This window comes from Maylandia zebra, linkage group LG14, assembly GCF_041146795.1.
Source record: "Maylandia zebra isolate NMK-2024a linkage group LG14, Mzebra_GT3a, whole genome shotgun sequence".
Lineage (NCBI taxonomy): Eukaryota > Metazoa > Chordata > Actinopteri > Cichliformes > Cichlidae > Maylandia > Maylandia zebra.
In genome coordinates, this window is record NC_135180.1 from 24,366,089 (window position 1) to 24,379,221 (window position 13,133).

The 13,133-nt window shown below is 44.1% G+C and overlaps 1 protein-coding gene across 3 annotated transcripts in view; it reads left to right on the forward strand.

Moving 5' to 3' along the window:
- Window positions 1–13,133, forward strand: part of sipa1l3 (signal-induced proliferation-associated 1 like 3) — a 91,056-nt gene that overhangs the window by 72,152 nt on the left and 5,771 nt on the right. For all 3 annotated transcript variants that reach the window (XR_191006.6, XM_076873244.1, XM_004543597.6), the window contains 12 exons: window positions 258–446; window positions 965–1,139; window positions 1,535–1,638; window positions 3,236–3,393; window positions 3,488–4,073; window positions 4,956–5,054; window positions 5,146–5,321; window positions 8,284–8,532; window positions 9,875–10,051; window positions 10,687–10,811; window positions 11,723–11,832; window positions 11,918–12,366. Coding sequence is in view for 2 of the 3 variants with exons in the window: in XM_076873244.1 (XP_076729359.1) it covers window positions 258–446; window positions 965–1,139; window positions 1,535–1,638; window positions 3,236–3,393; window positions 3,488–4,073; window positions 4,956–5,054; window positions 5,146–5,321; window positions 8,284–8,532; window positions 9,875–10,051; window positions 10,687–10,811; window positions 11,723–11,832; window positions 11,918–12,366 (2,597 nt within the window). In the remaining variant the exon portion in view is untranslated. The remainder of the gene's footprint in view (window positions 1–257; window positions 447–964; window positions 1,140–1,534; window positions 1,639–3,235; window positions 3,394–3,487; window positions 4,074–4,955; window positions 5,055–5,145; window positions 5,322–8,283; window positions 8,533–9,874; window positions 10,052–10,686; window positions 10,812–11,722; window positions 11,833–11,917; window positions 12,367–13,133) is intronic.

Sequence of the window (13,133 nt, forward strand, 5' to 3'; positions counted from 1 at the left end):
GCAATAAATCCAGTGGTTTTATCACAAACAAGAACGATGCACATCATCACATCATTAGCAAGGCTGGTTACTATAATCACACTGATCTGTTGTTTCCCACATCATGAGGTTATATTCACTGTAACACCTTTGGGGGGCGGAATATAAATTTTCTTGACATTTCAACCATGACACTTGAATAATATTTGTTATGTAGGAAGCTCAAATTGCTTCCAGTTTGTTTTGTTTTTTAAACTAATGTTGTTCTGAACCCACAGCTGGTGACGCTGCGCGGCTCCATTTTAGAAGATGCAGTGGCGTCTACGGGGAAGCATGGCACTGTTCGGGGTCTGCCACTCAAAGAGGTCCTGGAACAGGTCGTCCCCGAACTCAACGTGTCCTGTCTGAGACTGGCGCTCAGCACGGCCAAAGTCACAGAGCAGCTCCTTAAACTGGATGAACAGGGGGTGAGTTTACGGTGCACTGAGTGCACCGAACAGCTGTTCCAGCAAGCTGGAAGACTGCAGAGTAAAATTGTACACTAATAAGGGGAAGCTGTGGCACGTGGTGTTCTCAGGTAGTGTGTGAGACTTGGGTAACTGATTTAGTGCTGGTGCAAAGTGCAGTGTTGTACAGGGAAAGCTGTAAGAAAAAGGGTGTGGTACGTTTGAGCATGAGTGAGTAACCATACAAGCTGTAATGTTTGGCCATGTTATCTCACCTTTCATTTAATGGAGGGAGAAGTGTAGGGTGGAGGTATTTTGCCAACAACTGAGCTGTTGGGTTGTTTGTGCAGGTGGTTTATAGATCAACAAAGCTGTGTGTAAACAAGTCCAGATATACGTTACTTTTGGGTTAAAAGCTTGTTTGTTGGCATTAACCTTCAGAGTGCTGTGTTTCAGCTGTGTTTGTGTGTGTGGTCTCTCAGCTGCTCGTGCTTGTTCTGCTTGTGTAATATTAACATCGTGTCTCTTCTGCCTTGTAGTTAAGTCAGAAGCACAAGGTGGGTGTTCTGCTGTGCCGTGCAGGGCAGAGCACAGAGGAGGAGATGTACAACAACGAGGAGGCATCGCCCGCCTTCTCTGCCTTCCTGGAGCTGCTCGGGGAGCAGGTGCTTCTCAAAGGATTCACCAAATACGCTGCACAGCTCGACACCAAGAGTAAGAACGCTCTGCAGCATAGCATCCGCTTTTAGAAATCATATTTTTACATGTTGGTCTCATTGCTGAAGAAGTGGTTTCAATGTATTATTTCATTACTGTTTCCTATTCTCAAAAGAAAAATGCAAATAAACTGTGAAATGAGTATTTTAGGTTTTAAAGGATGTTCTTCATAAAGACACTCACTTGTCTCGATAAAGCCATAAAGAATGTTTACACAGTAACTCCTGCAGCATCTTTAGTTTTCATGAATTCACTACATTTAACAGACTCATCAGTCAGTAATGTTGCATATGTGTCATAAAACCGGGGGTTACACAGTGAATGCATCATCAGAAACTTTGACTAATGTGTGGTCAACAGCTGCTGACTTTCAACAAATATCTTTCCTCCAGCGGACTCTACGGGCACCCACTCCCTGTACACCACCTACCAGGGCTATGAGATAATGTTCCACGTGTCCACCATGCTGCCATACATGCCCAGCAACCCACAGCAGGTAACAGCCCCACCTAAGTAAAGCACCAACACTGGTGTACGTCTCTAAAGAAAAAAAAAACATCCAAGTCGATGCTTTGTTGTCACACAGCCTTTGAAAGCACGTCTGTGTTTGTTAGCTGAGGCTTCTTCTGCTATTTTTTCTCTGGCTCGTAAACGACGGCAAGAATTCATGAAGTGGAAACTTGTGACTTTTGTCGACCTCTTCATTTGGAATTTTTTGTTTTTATTCAGCCTCTTGTGTTTTTATAGTCTTTGTTTTCTGTGTCTTGGTATTTCTTTCCTTTCTGGCTGTCTCTTCTTTCATTGTTTGTCTGGATCAGAGTTGGGTGGGGTTCAGCAGTGTAGTTATTAGTATATTTTCTTCCTCTTACTTTCCCTCTCTATCTTTTTTTTTTTTTTTAAATTTGACTAAATTTTTCTTCTTGCATGATCTTCTGGATGCTGTGCGTTCCCAGCATGTGCTGGTGTCGCTCAAGAGTGTGTAAAATTCAGCATGTTGGTATTTTTTACAGTTTGCCTGAGTATTTGCGTAAGAGCCTGTCTCGAGTGTGCACATGTGCCTGCAGGTGCTCGGGATTAGTGCACACTTTTGAATGTGTCAGTATGTCAGAGCAGAGCAGTTTAGGCCAAAGAGGTGTCATTAAACATACATTAATCTTGTTAAACTTCACTGTTGCCATATCCATACCAGCAATCAGTTATTTATTATAGAAAAAGCTTTTTGATAATCTCCTCATCTTTTAGTAACATGAGAAAATGTGAAATCGTTGAAATGTTCGAACAGCTGAGTGTTGGTGTCAGGTGTTTATAACAGCACAATAACTCCATCCAGAGGCTTTAGGGGCTGCAACAGCAAGGAGGTTTACTTACTCAGTTGAACCTCTAGATGGCATCATCTCACTGCAAAAATAACCCTCAGTGACTGGAGAAGCAAAAGAAGGTTGAAACATAAGCTGCTGTGATGACTCCTGAATTCAGGATAAAGGAGAACACTAACTTCACCTGCACAACTGTTCTTGGGTTAAATGAACAATGAAGAAATTTGCTGTAAATAACAGGTGAATCATGCATATGAAGGGTCACATTCAAAACGCTGAAATAGAAAATGATGATATGCTAATACATAAGAGGCCCCAAATAGCCCAGATTTTCATGCTACTGTAAAAAAAACATGAAGTGCAATTCAAATATTCACACAGCAGCCTGGGTACGAGTGAAGGATGCTCCTGTGGTACTGCACAGGAGCCAAACAGTGGGCTGCATTACATAATTGGTATTTTCACACTTCTCTTTGCAGATGAAGAGCAGATTGGCAAGCACCGCACCACAGACACAGCCTGCACTGTGTGCCACGTCTCCTACATAAACGCAGATAGACAGACAAGCTAACGCACACACACAGACACAAATAGCCCACACAGAACCCGCAAAACAAATTACGTAAAGAGCTGTTGCTTGGTGTCTAACAGCGAGTGTCTTAATCTCTCTTTTCCCCTGTCGGACATTCTGTCGTTCACTGAGTCAGTCGTGTGAATGCCAATTACGCTCGCTCGTTTTTATTAATTTATCGTTTTTATGTCTTCTCTCCTGCTCAGCTCCTGAGAAAGAGGCACATAGGGAACGATATTGTCACCATCATCTTTCAGGAGCCCGGAGCGCTGCCCTTCACCCCGCAAAATATTCGTTCACACTTCCAGCACGTTTTTGTTATTGTTCGTGTTCACAACCCCTGCTCTGAAAACACCTATTACAGGTAAATGTTTACATCAGCACAAACTCATGTTTCTATACACGTGGTGCACGTTATTAATTAGGATCTCACTTCCAATACTGTTCCCGCCTCTCAGTGTTGCCGTGACGCGAATGAAGGATGTGCCCCCCTTTGGACCACCCATCCCCAGCGGCGTCACCTTCCGGGACCCAGAGACCTTTCGTAACTTCCTTCTCGCCAAAGTCATCAACGCAGAAAACGCAGCACACAAGTCTGAGAAGTTCCACACCATGGCGACGCGAACACGGCAGGAGTACCTGCGCGACCTGGCCGAGAACTATGTCAGCAGCACGCCGCTGGATTCAGCCGGCAAATTAAACAACCTCATCTCCCTCGCATCTAAGAAACGGGAGCGCACGAAGGCGAGAGAGGGAGCGGAGCTGGGTGCTGCCGGGGCGGTCGCCTGGAGAGTCCAGGCCCAGGACTTTAGCGGAGGAGGGGGAGCAGAACTCCCCTGTGCCTTGGGTGTGTCGGCTGAATACATCGTCCTCATAGACTGCTCCACCAAAGAGGTGGTGTTCAACTGTTTCTGTGCAGACGTGATCGGCTGGACGCCGGAGCGGCTGGCACTGAAGATCTTCTACGGCAGAGGAGACCACATTGCAGTTCGAGTGCCAGAGGGAGGTGCACAGGACATCAGGGAGATGGTGCAGAGGTTAAAGGTGAGACCTTGGAGCAAAGACTTGATCTTGGGATTTGGGGTCATGCAGGCTGTGCTGTAAGCAGATCTTGTAGAAAGACTACAGTGCAAACACAGTTGTGTCATGTCTTGTTTACTTCCTTGTTCTCCAGCCTGTAGTTTTCTTTACATCCTTTGGTGTGTGTGTTGTTTTTTTTATTGCTTTGTTGCTTTCTCACCAACTCTTAGAGTAAAATAACATGAAACTTTCCTCATCTGTTTGGATTTGTGCCCCTGTATGTCTAGTGCAAACAAGACATACGGCTTGCTCAAAATTATTCTTTAGAGCTTCCTGTAGTCAGAAATGTTTCATGTGGTTATTGAAGTTTATTAGACCAAATCAGTGCAACACCTTCATTCTTTTATACTCCTTTAAGCTCAGGGGATTTCCACAGTGGATGTTGGTTTTCATTCCACTGAAAAACTAAATTCAAAGGCAAGTCATTGTGTCAACATTCACACTGTATTCTGTGTTTTGTTTTTTTTTTGCTTTATGTTTTTGTGGTTGTCTTCCTTTTTCAATGAAGCTATGCCACTGTCTGCACTGGCTCATCTGAGGCCTTTCAAATTGTGATAATCTCTGAAAAAAGTGATGAATTAAACGCTGGGAAGAGGAGATTTCCTGGACTCGATCAAGCTTTGAGTTAATCCAGCAGAAAATGAAATATTTAAAAATGAGTTAATCTTACTAAAAGCACCAAATACATGCAGAGTTGAGACTGAAAAGTTGACCCAGTGCTGGGTAAGAAGTCATCATCACCTGGTTGTTACTTTGCTATGATGATCTTTAGTTTGTTAGTCCATATATATAACAAGCTAATACTGTAAATCTGATATGATTTTTTTTTTCCTTCTGTTTGTGTAGTTGTTGACAGTGGGATGTGAAACTGTGGATATGACACTAAGGAGAAATGGACTGGGACAGCTGGGCTTCCACGTTCGCTTGGATGGCACCGTAGCTGAGGTACCGTCAGATGACCAGATCTAATTTTGAAGCACTCTGAAGATTCTTGGCCGCGCATAAATGCTCTGCTTTTGTTTTGTTTTTCATCCAGGTGGAGGAGTATGGCTTCGCCTGGCAGGCAGGCCTGAGGCAGGGTAGCCGGTTAGTGGAGATCTGTAAGGTGGCTGCAGTGACGCTGACGCACGAGCAGATGATTGACCTGTTGAGGACATCGGTGACAGTCAAAGTTATCATCATTCCTCCATACGAAGAAGGCGGGCCTCGTAGGTGCGTGGCAGTCTGCGTGTGGTTTCCTTTGAATCCTTTCGAGCTTCATTTGTAAACAGCTGTCATGAATGCAGATGTTTGGACAGTGGGTTACAGCACAGGAGCGCGCTCAGTGTAAGTGGGCAGAAGTGGAAGGACAAGAGCGAGCTAGAAGAGAGCGCAGGACACTCATTACTCCAACACACAAAAGCCTGGCAGAGATAGTGGCCAGACTCCAATGTTCTGATGATTCTGTGTGGGAGTGTGTGAAAAGAGGAAGCGAGCAAACAGAGAGAAAGAAAGATGCGTGGCTGAAAAGGAAGCGGGCGAAATGAGGCACACAGACAAAAAGAAAGAAGCATTTGTTTAACGTGAATTAGCTACAATCCGCCTTCCTTTCTTCTTCATATCTGCTCATCTCTGCTATTGTGTCACTTCCTCTCCTCCACATCATTTATATCTTTTCCCTGCCGTCACCCTTTTCCATCCTTTCATCCACACACGAGGCCTTGATTGAGACAGAATAACGAGACCTTATGAGACGCTGATGTGGTGTTACTGAGGTGAAAAAATAACCGTGTGTGTGTGCGCGCACACTTGTGACCGAGAACCAGAGCTCCTAAATACAGTAATTGTGTCAGGCTGTGTGATCGCACAGTGGTTAGATTTCTTTAATGCTGGAGGCAGTTTAATTACGCCAACTTAAATCCCTTTGACACACACACATGCACAAACACACACATGGTACTGTGGCATTGGAGCAACTGATAATTAGAGTCTTGTATTTCATTCTTCCTCTCTCTCCCCATCCGACTCATTTGCTGTTGTGTGCCAGGCAAGCAGATTGCATGAGATTAAAGCCTGGAATCTGCAGGAGAAAAAAGGTCCACAAAAAATATAAATAAATAAATAAATAAAGGAGTGGAAGTGATTAATTAAAAATGCACGCCCTGTGCGAATGAAAAGGACAGGAAAAGAGGGAGGGAGGGAGAGAGTGAAAGAGAGAGAGAGAGAGGGAGGCAGGGTTGAGTGTTATGAGCAGGAGAGGCAGAGAAGCGCTGGGTGAGGAGGACGTGTCTCAACACCGCCGAGAGTTAGAGCAGTGGGTGGAAGAGAAAAAGAAAGAAAAGAGAGAGAGAGACCAAAGTTGGAAGGGCTTTTTCTTTGCCGTTCTTTCTCGGCTCTGAACGTGCAAGATGGACAGATACGACGGGGAGAAGGTGTGACTTCTGGCACTGTGTATTTGACTGTGTGCGTGCACGAGTGCGTGCGTGCGTGCACGAGCTCCAGCTGTGTCACATCAGCCAGCGTGATGGGAGGAACACTGAATGCCGGCAGATTGAGGCTCTGCTCTCTCTAAGGTTTGTGCTCTCTTCCTGCGTTTGTGTTAGCCCGCGCTGCTGTTATGTAACCGTATTGATACTGATTGGATTTGACTCATTCCGTTGTTGATGAAAATATCCCGACCACATGTGCATCGACTTGTGTGTCTTTTGGTTTAATGCACATGTCATTTGAAATCAGCTGGTGGTGTTTTTGAGGACGTCTGTGTTGTGTTTGTGTTTTACCGTGGACATGGCTGCAGCGTGTTTTCACTGTGGATTAGTCAGCTGATTATTTTCAAGGTTAAATGAATAATCACACTGTATAAAAGAAACATGTATCCCCTGCACAGTTTCCCAAAGCACACGATGACATCTTGAAATGTTTTGTCCAAGCAGCACTTTGAGGAGCCTCACAGATATTCTGCTAACATGTGTGCTAAAAACAAACATTTGATTCATCGTTGAAGCCAATTTTAAGCAAAAACATGTTTGGGGAAACTATAATGGACTTCTTTGTTCTGACTTTATTTTTGTTCTGCTGCTTACAGGAACTTTTGGTGCCCCCAAAGACTTTATAACCACCCCCAAAACAAAAATGCACTCCCCCCTCTGATGCTGTGGTGAATTTATCATTGGGGTCTAATTTATCCAAGCATAACAGACACTTTTATTCATCCATTAAACGTAAATAACTGAAAATTAATAGACTTACGTCAGACAAGGTAACAGCATTATTGCCTTAATACGCCACATGCGTATTGTTTAATAATGAAAGTTTATACTACACACACTCTGTCCTCATGGCCTTTATCCCACTCTGCCTCACTTTAAATCCTCACCCTCACAGCATTTTCCTGCTCATTTCCTCCTCTCTTCATTAGTCTCATGTTAAATGCCATCCAGTATGCATATTTGATGCCTCCTTCCCTCCCTCAGTGAGGCTTTGTGAATGGAGTAATGATGATGATGTGTAAAAGACATGTGCTGGGCTACTTGCATGCTGTTTTTATTTATTTAGTCAGAGGGAGCTGAAAGAGTGAATATCTGTGTGATCTTTGTTTTAAAAACAGATTCATAATTATTTGATGCGTGATTGTACAACCAAGGCAACCTTGCGTGCCTTTACTAAACATATCTGCTGTGTCTACCAAGACTCTGATTCAGGAGCTGTTTGATGAGATTGGATATTTCTCTCTCACACACATATACACAGACACACACACTTGACCTCAGTCTCGCAGTAGGAGAGATGGAGTCCTGATGTGCCAATAATCGGTTTACTTTGCTCTCTTTCTCCCTCCATTGGCGTCAGGGGAGCTCATTAGTGAGCTCTGTTACATGTCTGCAGTGTGTTTGAGCATCCACAAAGTAAGTTATGAGACGACAATAATGTGGAGCATTTGGGGGAGATTTATTGAGCAGTTTCCACGCACTGAACTCGGTACAGAAACCGCTGTTCTGGTTCAGCTACAGTTCAGGGCTGCTGCATTTACTGACCCGTGCTGAGGATCAAAAACTACACATGAAGGCTTTGTAAAGGAGATAACCTTGGAGTTTTGGAGGGAAACAGCAGCATTTTAAGTGTCATGCTTTTAATTCTCTTGTAGTGGATGTGGTGTCTCTGTACCGTTATAAACTGTCCTCCTCTGTCTCTGTAGGGGCTGCACCGAGGAGTACGAGATGAAGACCATGGAGCAGAAACCAGAACCTGAGCCTCTAGCAGCAGGATACCGACCCTCTCCTCGCCAGACCTGGCGATGGGAGAACTCACCTGTTCCTCAAGTGCTCCACCCCACTAGCATGCAGCGCTGGGCCCCCATCGGCCCCCCACCTCCTCCACTAGTACGCTCACACAAGCCCCTGATGCCAGTTCCCTACAGAGAGCCTCAGCACCTCAGCTCCAAGAGGTGAGCCTCAACACACATGTGCTGCTGCCCCACTTGCACCAAGTCTTTATTTATCACTCCATTAAAATTCAGATTTTAAGGGGAAAAAAGCAAGTATAAAAAGTGTTTAAAGCCTGCAGTGTGTAGAAATGTAGAAAAGGGACAACAGCAGCTGCTTTGACTTTTTTTTCCTCATTGTACTCTTCACCTGAAAAGCTCAGTGAGTGGCCAAAGTCTTTGTTCTAGGCTAGATGTTCTAAAGCCTCATACAGACCTTGGAGGAGGTGCAGGAGTCAAATTTCCTTTAAGTAATGAATGCGAAAAGGTTGTTATGGATGTCTTTGTCCAGTGATGACAAAATCTTGTCACCTACTTCAGCTTTAACTGCGTATTGTATGAAGTTAGTGAATCCAGTCAGCATTCTTCAGCATACTATGAGGATATTTGTTCATTAAGACTTAAAGCAATAATTAATGATGGGTGTAAAAGTGTGATATGCATTGCAGTGAGCCATCTTCACAAAGGCTTCCTGTAGTAGATAGTATCCTCGTCCAAACTCCTCAATCCTCGTCGCATTTTCAGTTTTACATCACGGAGCTGTCATCATCTTACACAGTTAATTATAGAGATGAGGAGAAAACTGCTGCAGCTGTACAGGTGGCTGTAGATGAAATGTTTTATTGCATTTTAACTAAACAGTTGTTCTGCAGCTCCTTGTCTTAGTTTGTTTATGTTGTCTGATGAAAGATTTGATGTTAAATCACTGAATGAATGTTTGAGGAAAAGTGATGTCAGCTGGATGACATCATGGATAAACCGAACATGAACTGTGACTGCTCCAAGAAAACCTGCTTAGTCCTGTCATCAGGCTGTTTTCTTCATACAAAAACCATAAATATGATGGAACTCCTGTGCACGGCTCCTGAAATCCTTCTATATAACATTTCACATCAGGGTTTTCCGAGGCAGATATGTGTGAAGTAACAAAAGCCCTCAGGCTAACTCGTGTGATTACTGCACCGTATAAGCCTGCCAGACGGTCGTAAACTTGTATTGATAGTAAACCACCTAAAAAGTGGAAACAATAAAGTCTTTGTGTGGTTTTATTCCACTTAAAGAAGTTTTTTCCCCAAAAACTGTCAATACTAGTTTTTTAAACTTGAGTTGGTTCCAGGTGTTTGTCTAAAACAACACATTTTAAGCTGTTTTCATTGTGTTTTCAGTCTGTTTTGCTCTTTTGAGTGACACACAGACACACTAGTCCTCAGTTATTTTAAATCTCTCTTATTTGTGTTATGTATCAATCACCTCTCTGTAGTACGCTTGTTTCTCTCGATTACCCACCGTCCTTTGTGTATTTCAGGCCGGTCAGCTACCCAGAGAACCACTACAGCCTGTCTCCTGCAGGAGGCGACAGGCCCTACAGAAACCCCTCAGCCAGCTTCTCCTCTCCTCCCTCCGGCCTGGTCAGTCTCACCACGATGGGACCACCTGGAATCTCACCGGGCCCCTTTGTGCGCTACAAACCTTCACCCGACAGGTGTGTGTGGGTGTGTGGTGTTTTACTCTGCAAGCTCTCCACTGTCACTCGTTTGATCTTGATCAAACATGTCTGGTTTTACTCGTAAATGCTTTGTGTGCTGAAGGTGGAATATATTGGTTCAAATCGCAGGCTGAATAGCGCGGCACGACCAGGTCTGCAGTTAGACGTGTATGAACACACAGTCTCCCAGAGGAAGGATCTGTTGTGTGGGTGGCTCTTCCTCACACTGTGGAGGTTGATAACATCTCACCCAACCAGAAAAACTTGTTTTATTCAACCGCCACAGGGATGCAAAGCAGAAGCTGGAAATGTTCTCTGTTAGTCAGAAACGTTATATTTTTACAGCTGGGGAGTTTTATTCCAGAGTGTGTCCTTTCTGTCGTGATGTCTGAGTAGCTGTACATCTTATTTTATTTGAAAAAGGGTTTTGACCTTCCACCAATTATAACATCAGGACTGATTAAAAGAGCAGAGCAACACAAAATGCAATTTTGGTCAGAAACAGCAGGAGGATTCACAGACTTCTGTTTAGTAAGGTAGAACAGACTCGTCACCTTAAACATATGCAGCTCCAGGGACCGGGAAAATCCCTGCGAATGTGTTCACTAATGTTTCTCCTGTGGTTCATATAGATTTGGAACAGGACAGCGCCCCCTGCTGCCGTATGATCCTCACCTCGGTGTGGACCTCCTCTCCAGTGGAGAATCTTCGTCAGGCTTTACCAGTCAGGAGAGTACCATGGAGCGCAGCAAAACAGGTACAGCACCACCTTCAGAAGTAAATGTTGAACTCACTTGTATGTGTCTACTCTTATGTAACATATAATGTAAAATCTCATAAGGAGCAAAAAATGAGTTTTTTATTGGTTTGGTTTTTAAAAGCCGTTAAACATCACCCTACATATTTTCATTGCTGACGTCTAAACAGAGACTTGTAAAAGTCTCACATTATTGTTTAAATGTCCTAAAAAATAGGTCTCTATCTGCTGATAAACAAGCCTTTCTGAAGCCCTAAGTAGTATGTTATTCTATCAGATTTCCCAAACATCCAATCATATGGTTGATATGCTGATAGTGCTTTTAACTCCTGCTGTCAATAGTAGTCGTATAAGATATCTATTAGCTGACCCCTGAGCAATGCGATCTTGGACTCTTTTGCAAGATTTTGGCGAAATATCTTCTTGAGGGCATCAGAGACATTATTATGTGTCTGAATTTGGACAAATCCAGAGTATGTGCAAATGAGTCCTAGCTTGTGTACCACATTATAACTTTCAGTTATAATTTATTTATTCAGTTCCATGAATTTTAACTTGTTGCTGAATGTGCTTCACTGCATATTTCCGGTGGTATTTCTGTGCGTACTTCAGCATCCCATTTCCTTTTTGTATGTAATGTAGTGGGGGTTTTTTTTTTTAACAGTTTTTACAGAATTTCTCACTTCCATTTATTCTATAGATATGTACTCTTCTTATGTGTTGTTTTCATGCTGCTTTAAAGAGTGCAGTTGTTGCTCAGACTAGAGGCTGCTGAGTGTGGTTTTGGTGTGTGGGGGGAGGTCAGTGTTTAAATGTGCTATAAGTATTTAATCCTCTTTGACAGCCGTGGACGTTCAGTGTGATTTGTTATAATCCTGAGAGTGTCTGTCTATGTGTGTGTTTGGATGCAGAGCCTCTCTGGCATGTCCCAGCGTCTCGAGGACCAGGTGGTGGAGGGGGGCAGAGGAGAATGCCCAGACAGGATGTCCCGGGGAAAGACTCTCCAAACAGACACTCGAAGGTCAGACTCAACATCAACACTGCGTCTCTCTTCTTTCCACCTTTCGCCTTTTCGCTGAGCTCCTCTGACTCTGTGTCCTCCGCAGGGTGAGACTCAGTACTCCAGCCACTCCAGCAGCAACACCCTGTCCAGTAACGCCTCGAGCAGCCACAGCGACGAGCGCTGGTTCGACGGAGGCGCACCTGGAGAGCGAGGAGGCGTGGGTTGCCTCGGTGAGCCGGCCGATCCTGACCCCGACCTCCTTAACAAGGGCGGATCCAACGATAGCGGCATCGACGCCTCGACCCACTACGGAAACGGTCGCCACAGTAACATGTCCAACAGCCAGTCCCACAAGGCCATGCACAGCTCTGCGACCTACAGTGGCATCCCGGAGCTGTCGGTGGGAAGGAGCGGCGGCAGCGGGGGGGAGGCTAAGAGACGAGAGTCTTCGCCCATTATACCAGCTGCGGCCAATCAGAACAAAGGGTACAGGACGAGGACGTTCCCTCCTCCTGGCTCCAGCGCTGATAAAATGGATGCTTTCAAGCCCAGGTAAGTGACAAACTCCTGATGAGATGCATCGCCTGCTGATCCTTTTCCTGTAAGAATGCCAGGCCCCATGGACAGTGAATAGATAAGATAAGATAACCTTTATTAGTCCCACACGTGGGAAATTTGTTTTGTCACAGAATAGAGTGAATGTTACAGTTTTAGGCTCAGATTCATGTGCTTATTAATCACTTTAGAGTGTTTTTATCAGTCTTTAGTTTATGTAGCATCATCACATGACTGAAAATGTTCAATACTAAACTAAATGTAGAGAAAAAGTAGGATTATGGCCGTCTAATCCTTGTCAAACATAAAGATCATCATGTGATCTCTTGCTCTCGTGGTTTTATAACTGTCAGGGCTGTGATATAAATCCACGCAGGGATTCAGCACACAAACCTCCACCCGCTTCGGTCACTCCGTGCTGGATTAAAGCAATCTGTGCTGAAACTCTGAGTCCCAGCAGCTCTTGTTCTGTACTCTGTGCATGCGATGTGTCACATGATGATCGAGACACGTAACCCCAAGTCCTAAAAAGCCAGAACATTGTTTAAGATGTGGATAAAAAAAGAATTCAATGATTTGGAAAGCTCATAAACCCATACTATATTCGCATTAGAGCGTAGAAAACATCTGATATTTAAACTGACACATTTTACTATTTCATAAAAAAAATCACCCCTGTCTGAGCACAGGATGTGTTTCAGTTCAATTGATGCAGTCAAAATACAAATGATTTTTAAATGTTTGTCCTCATTCAAACAACAAAC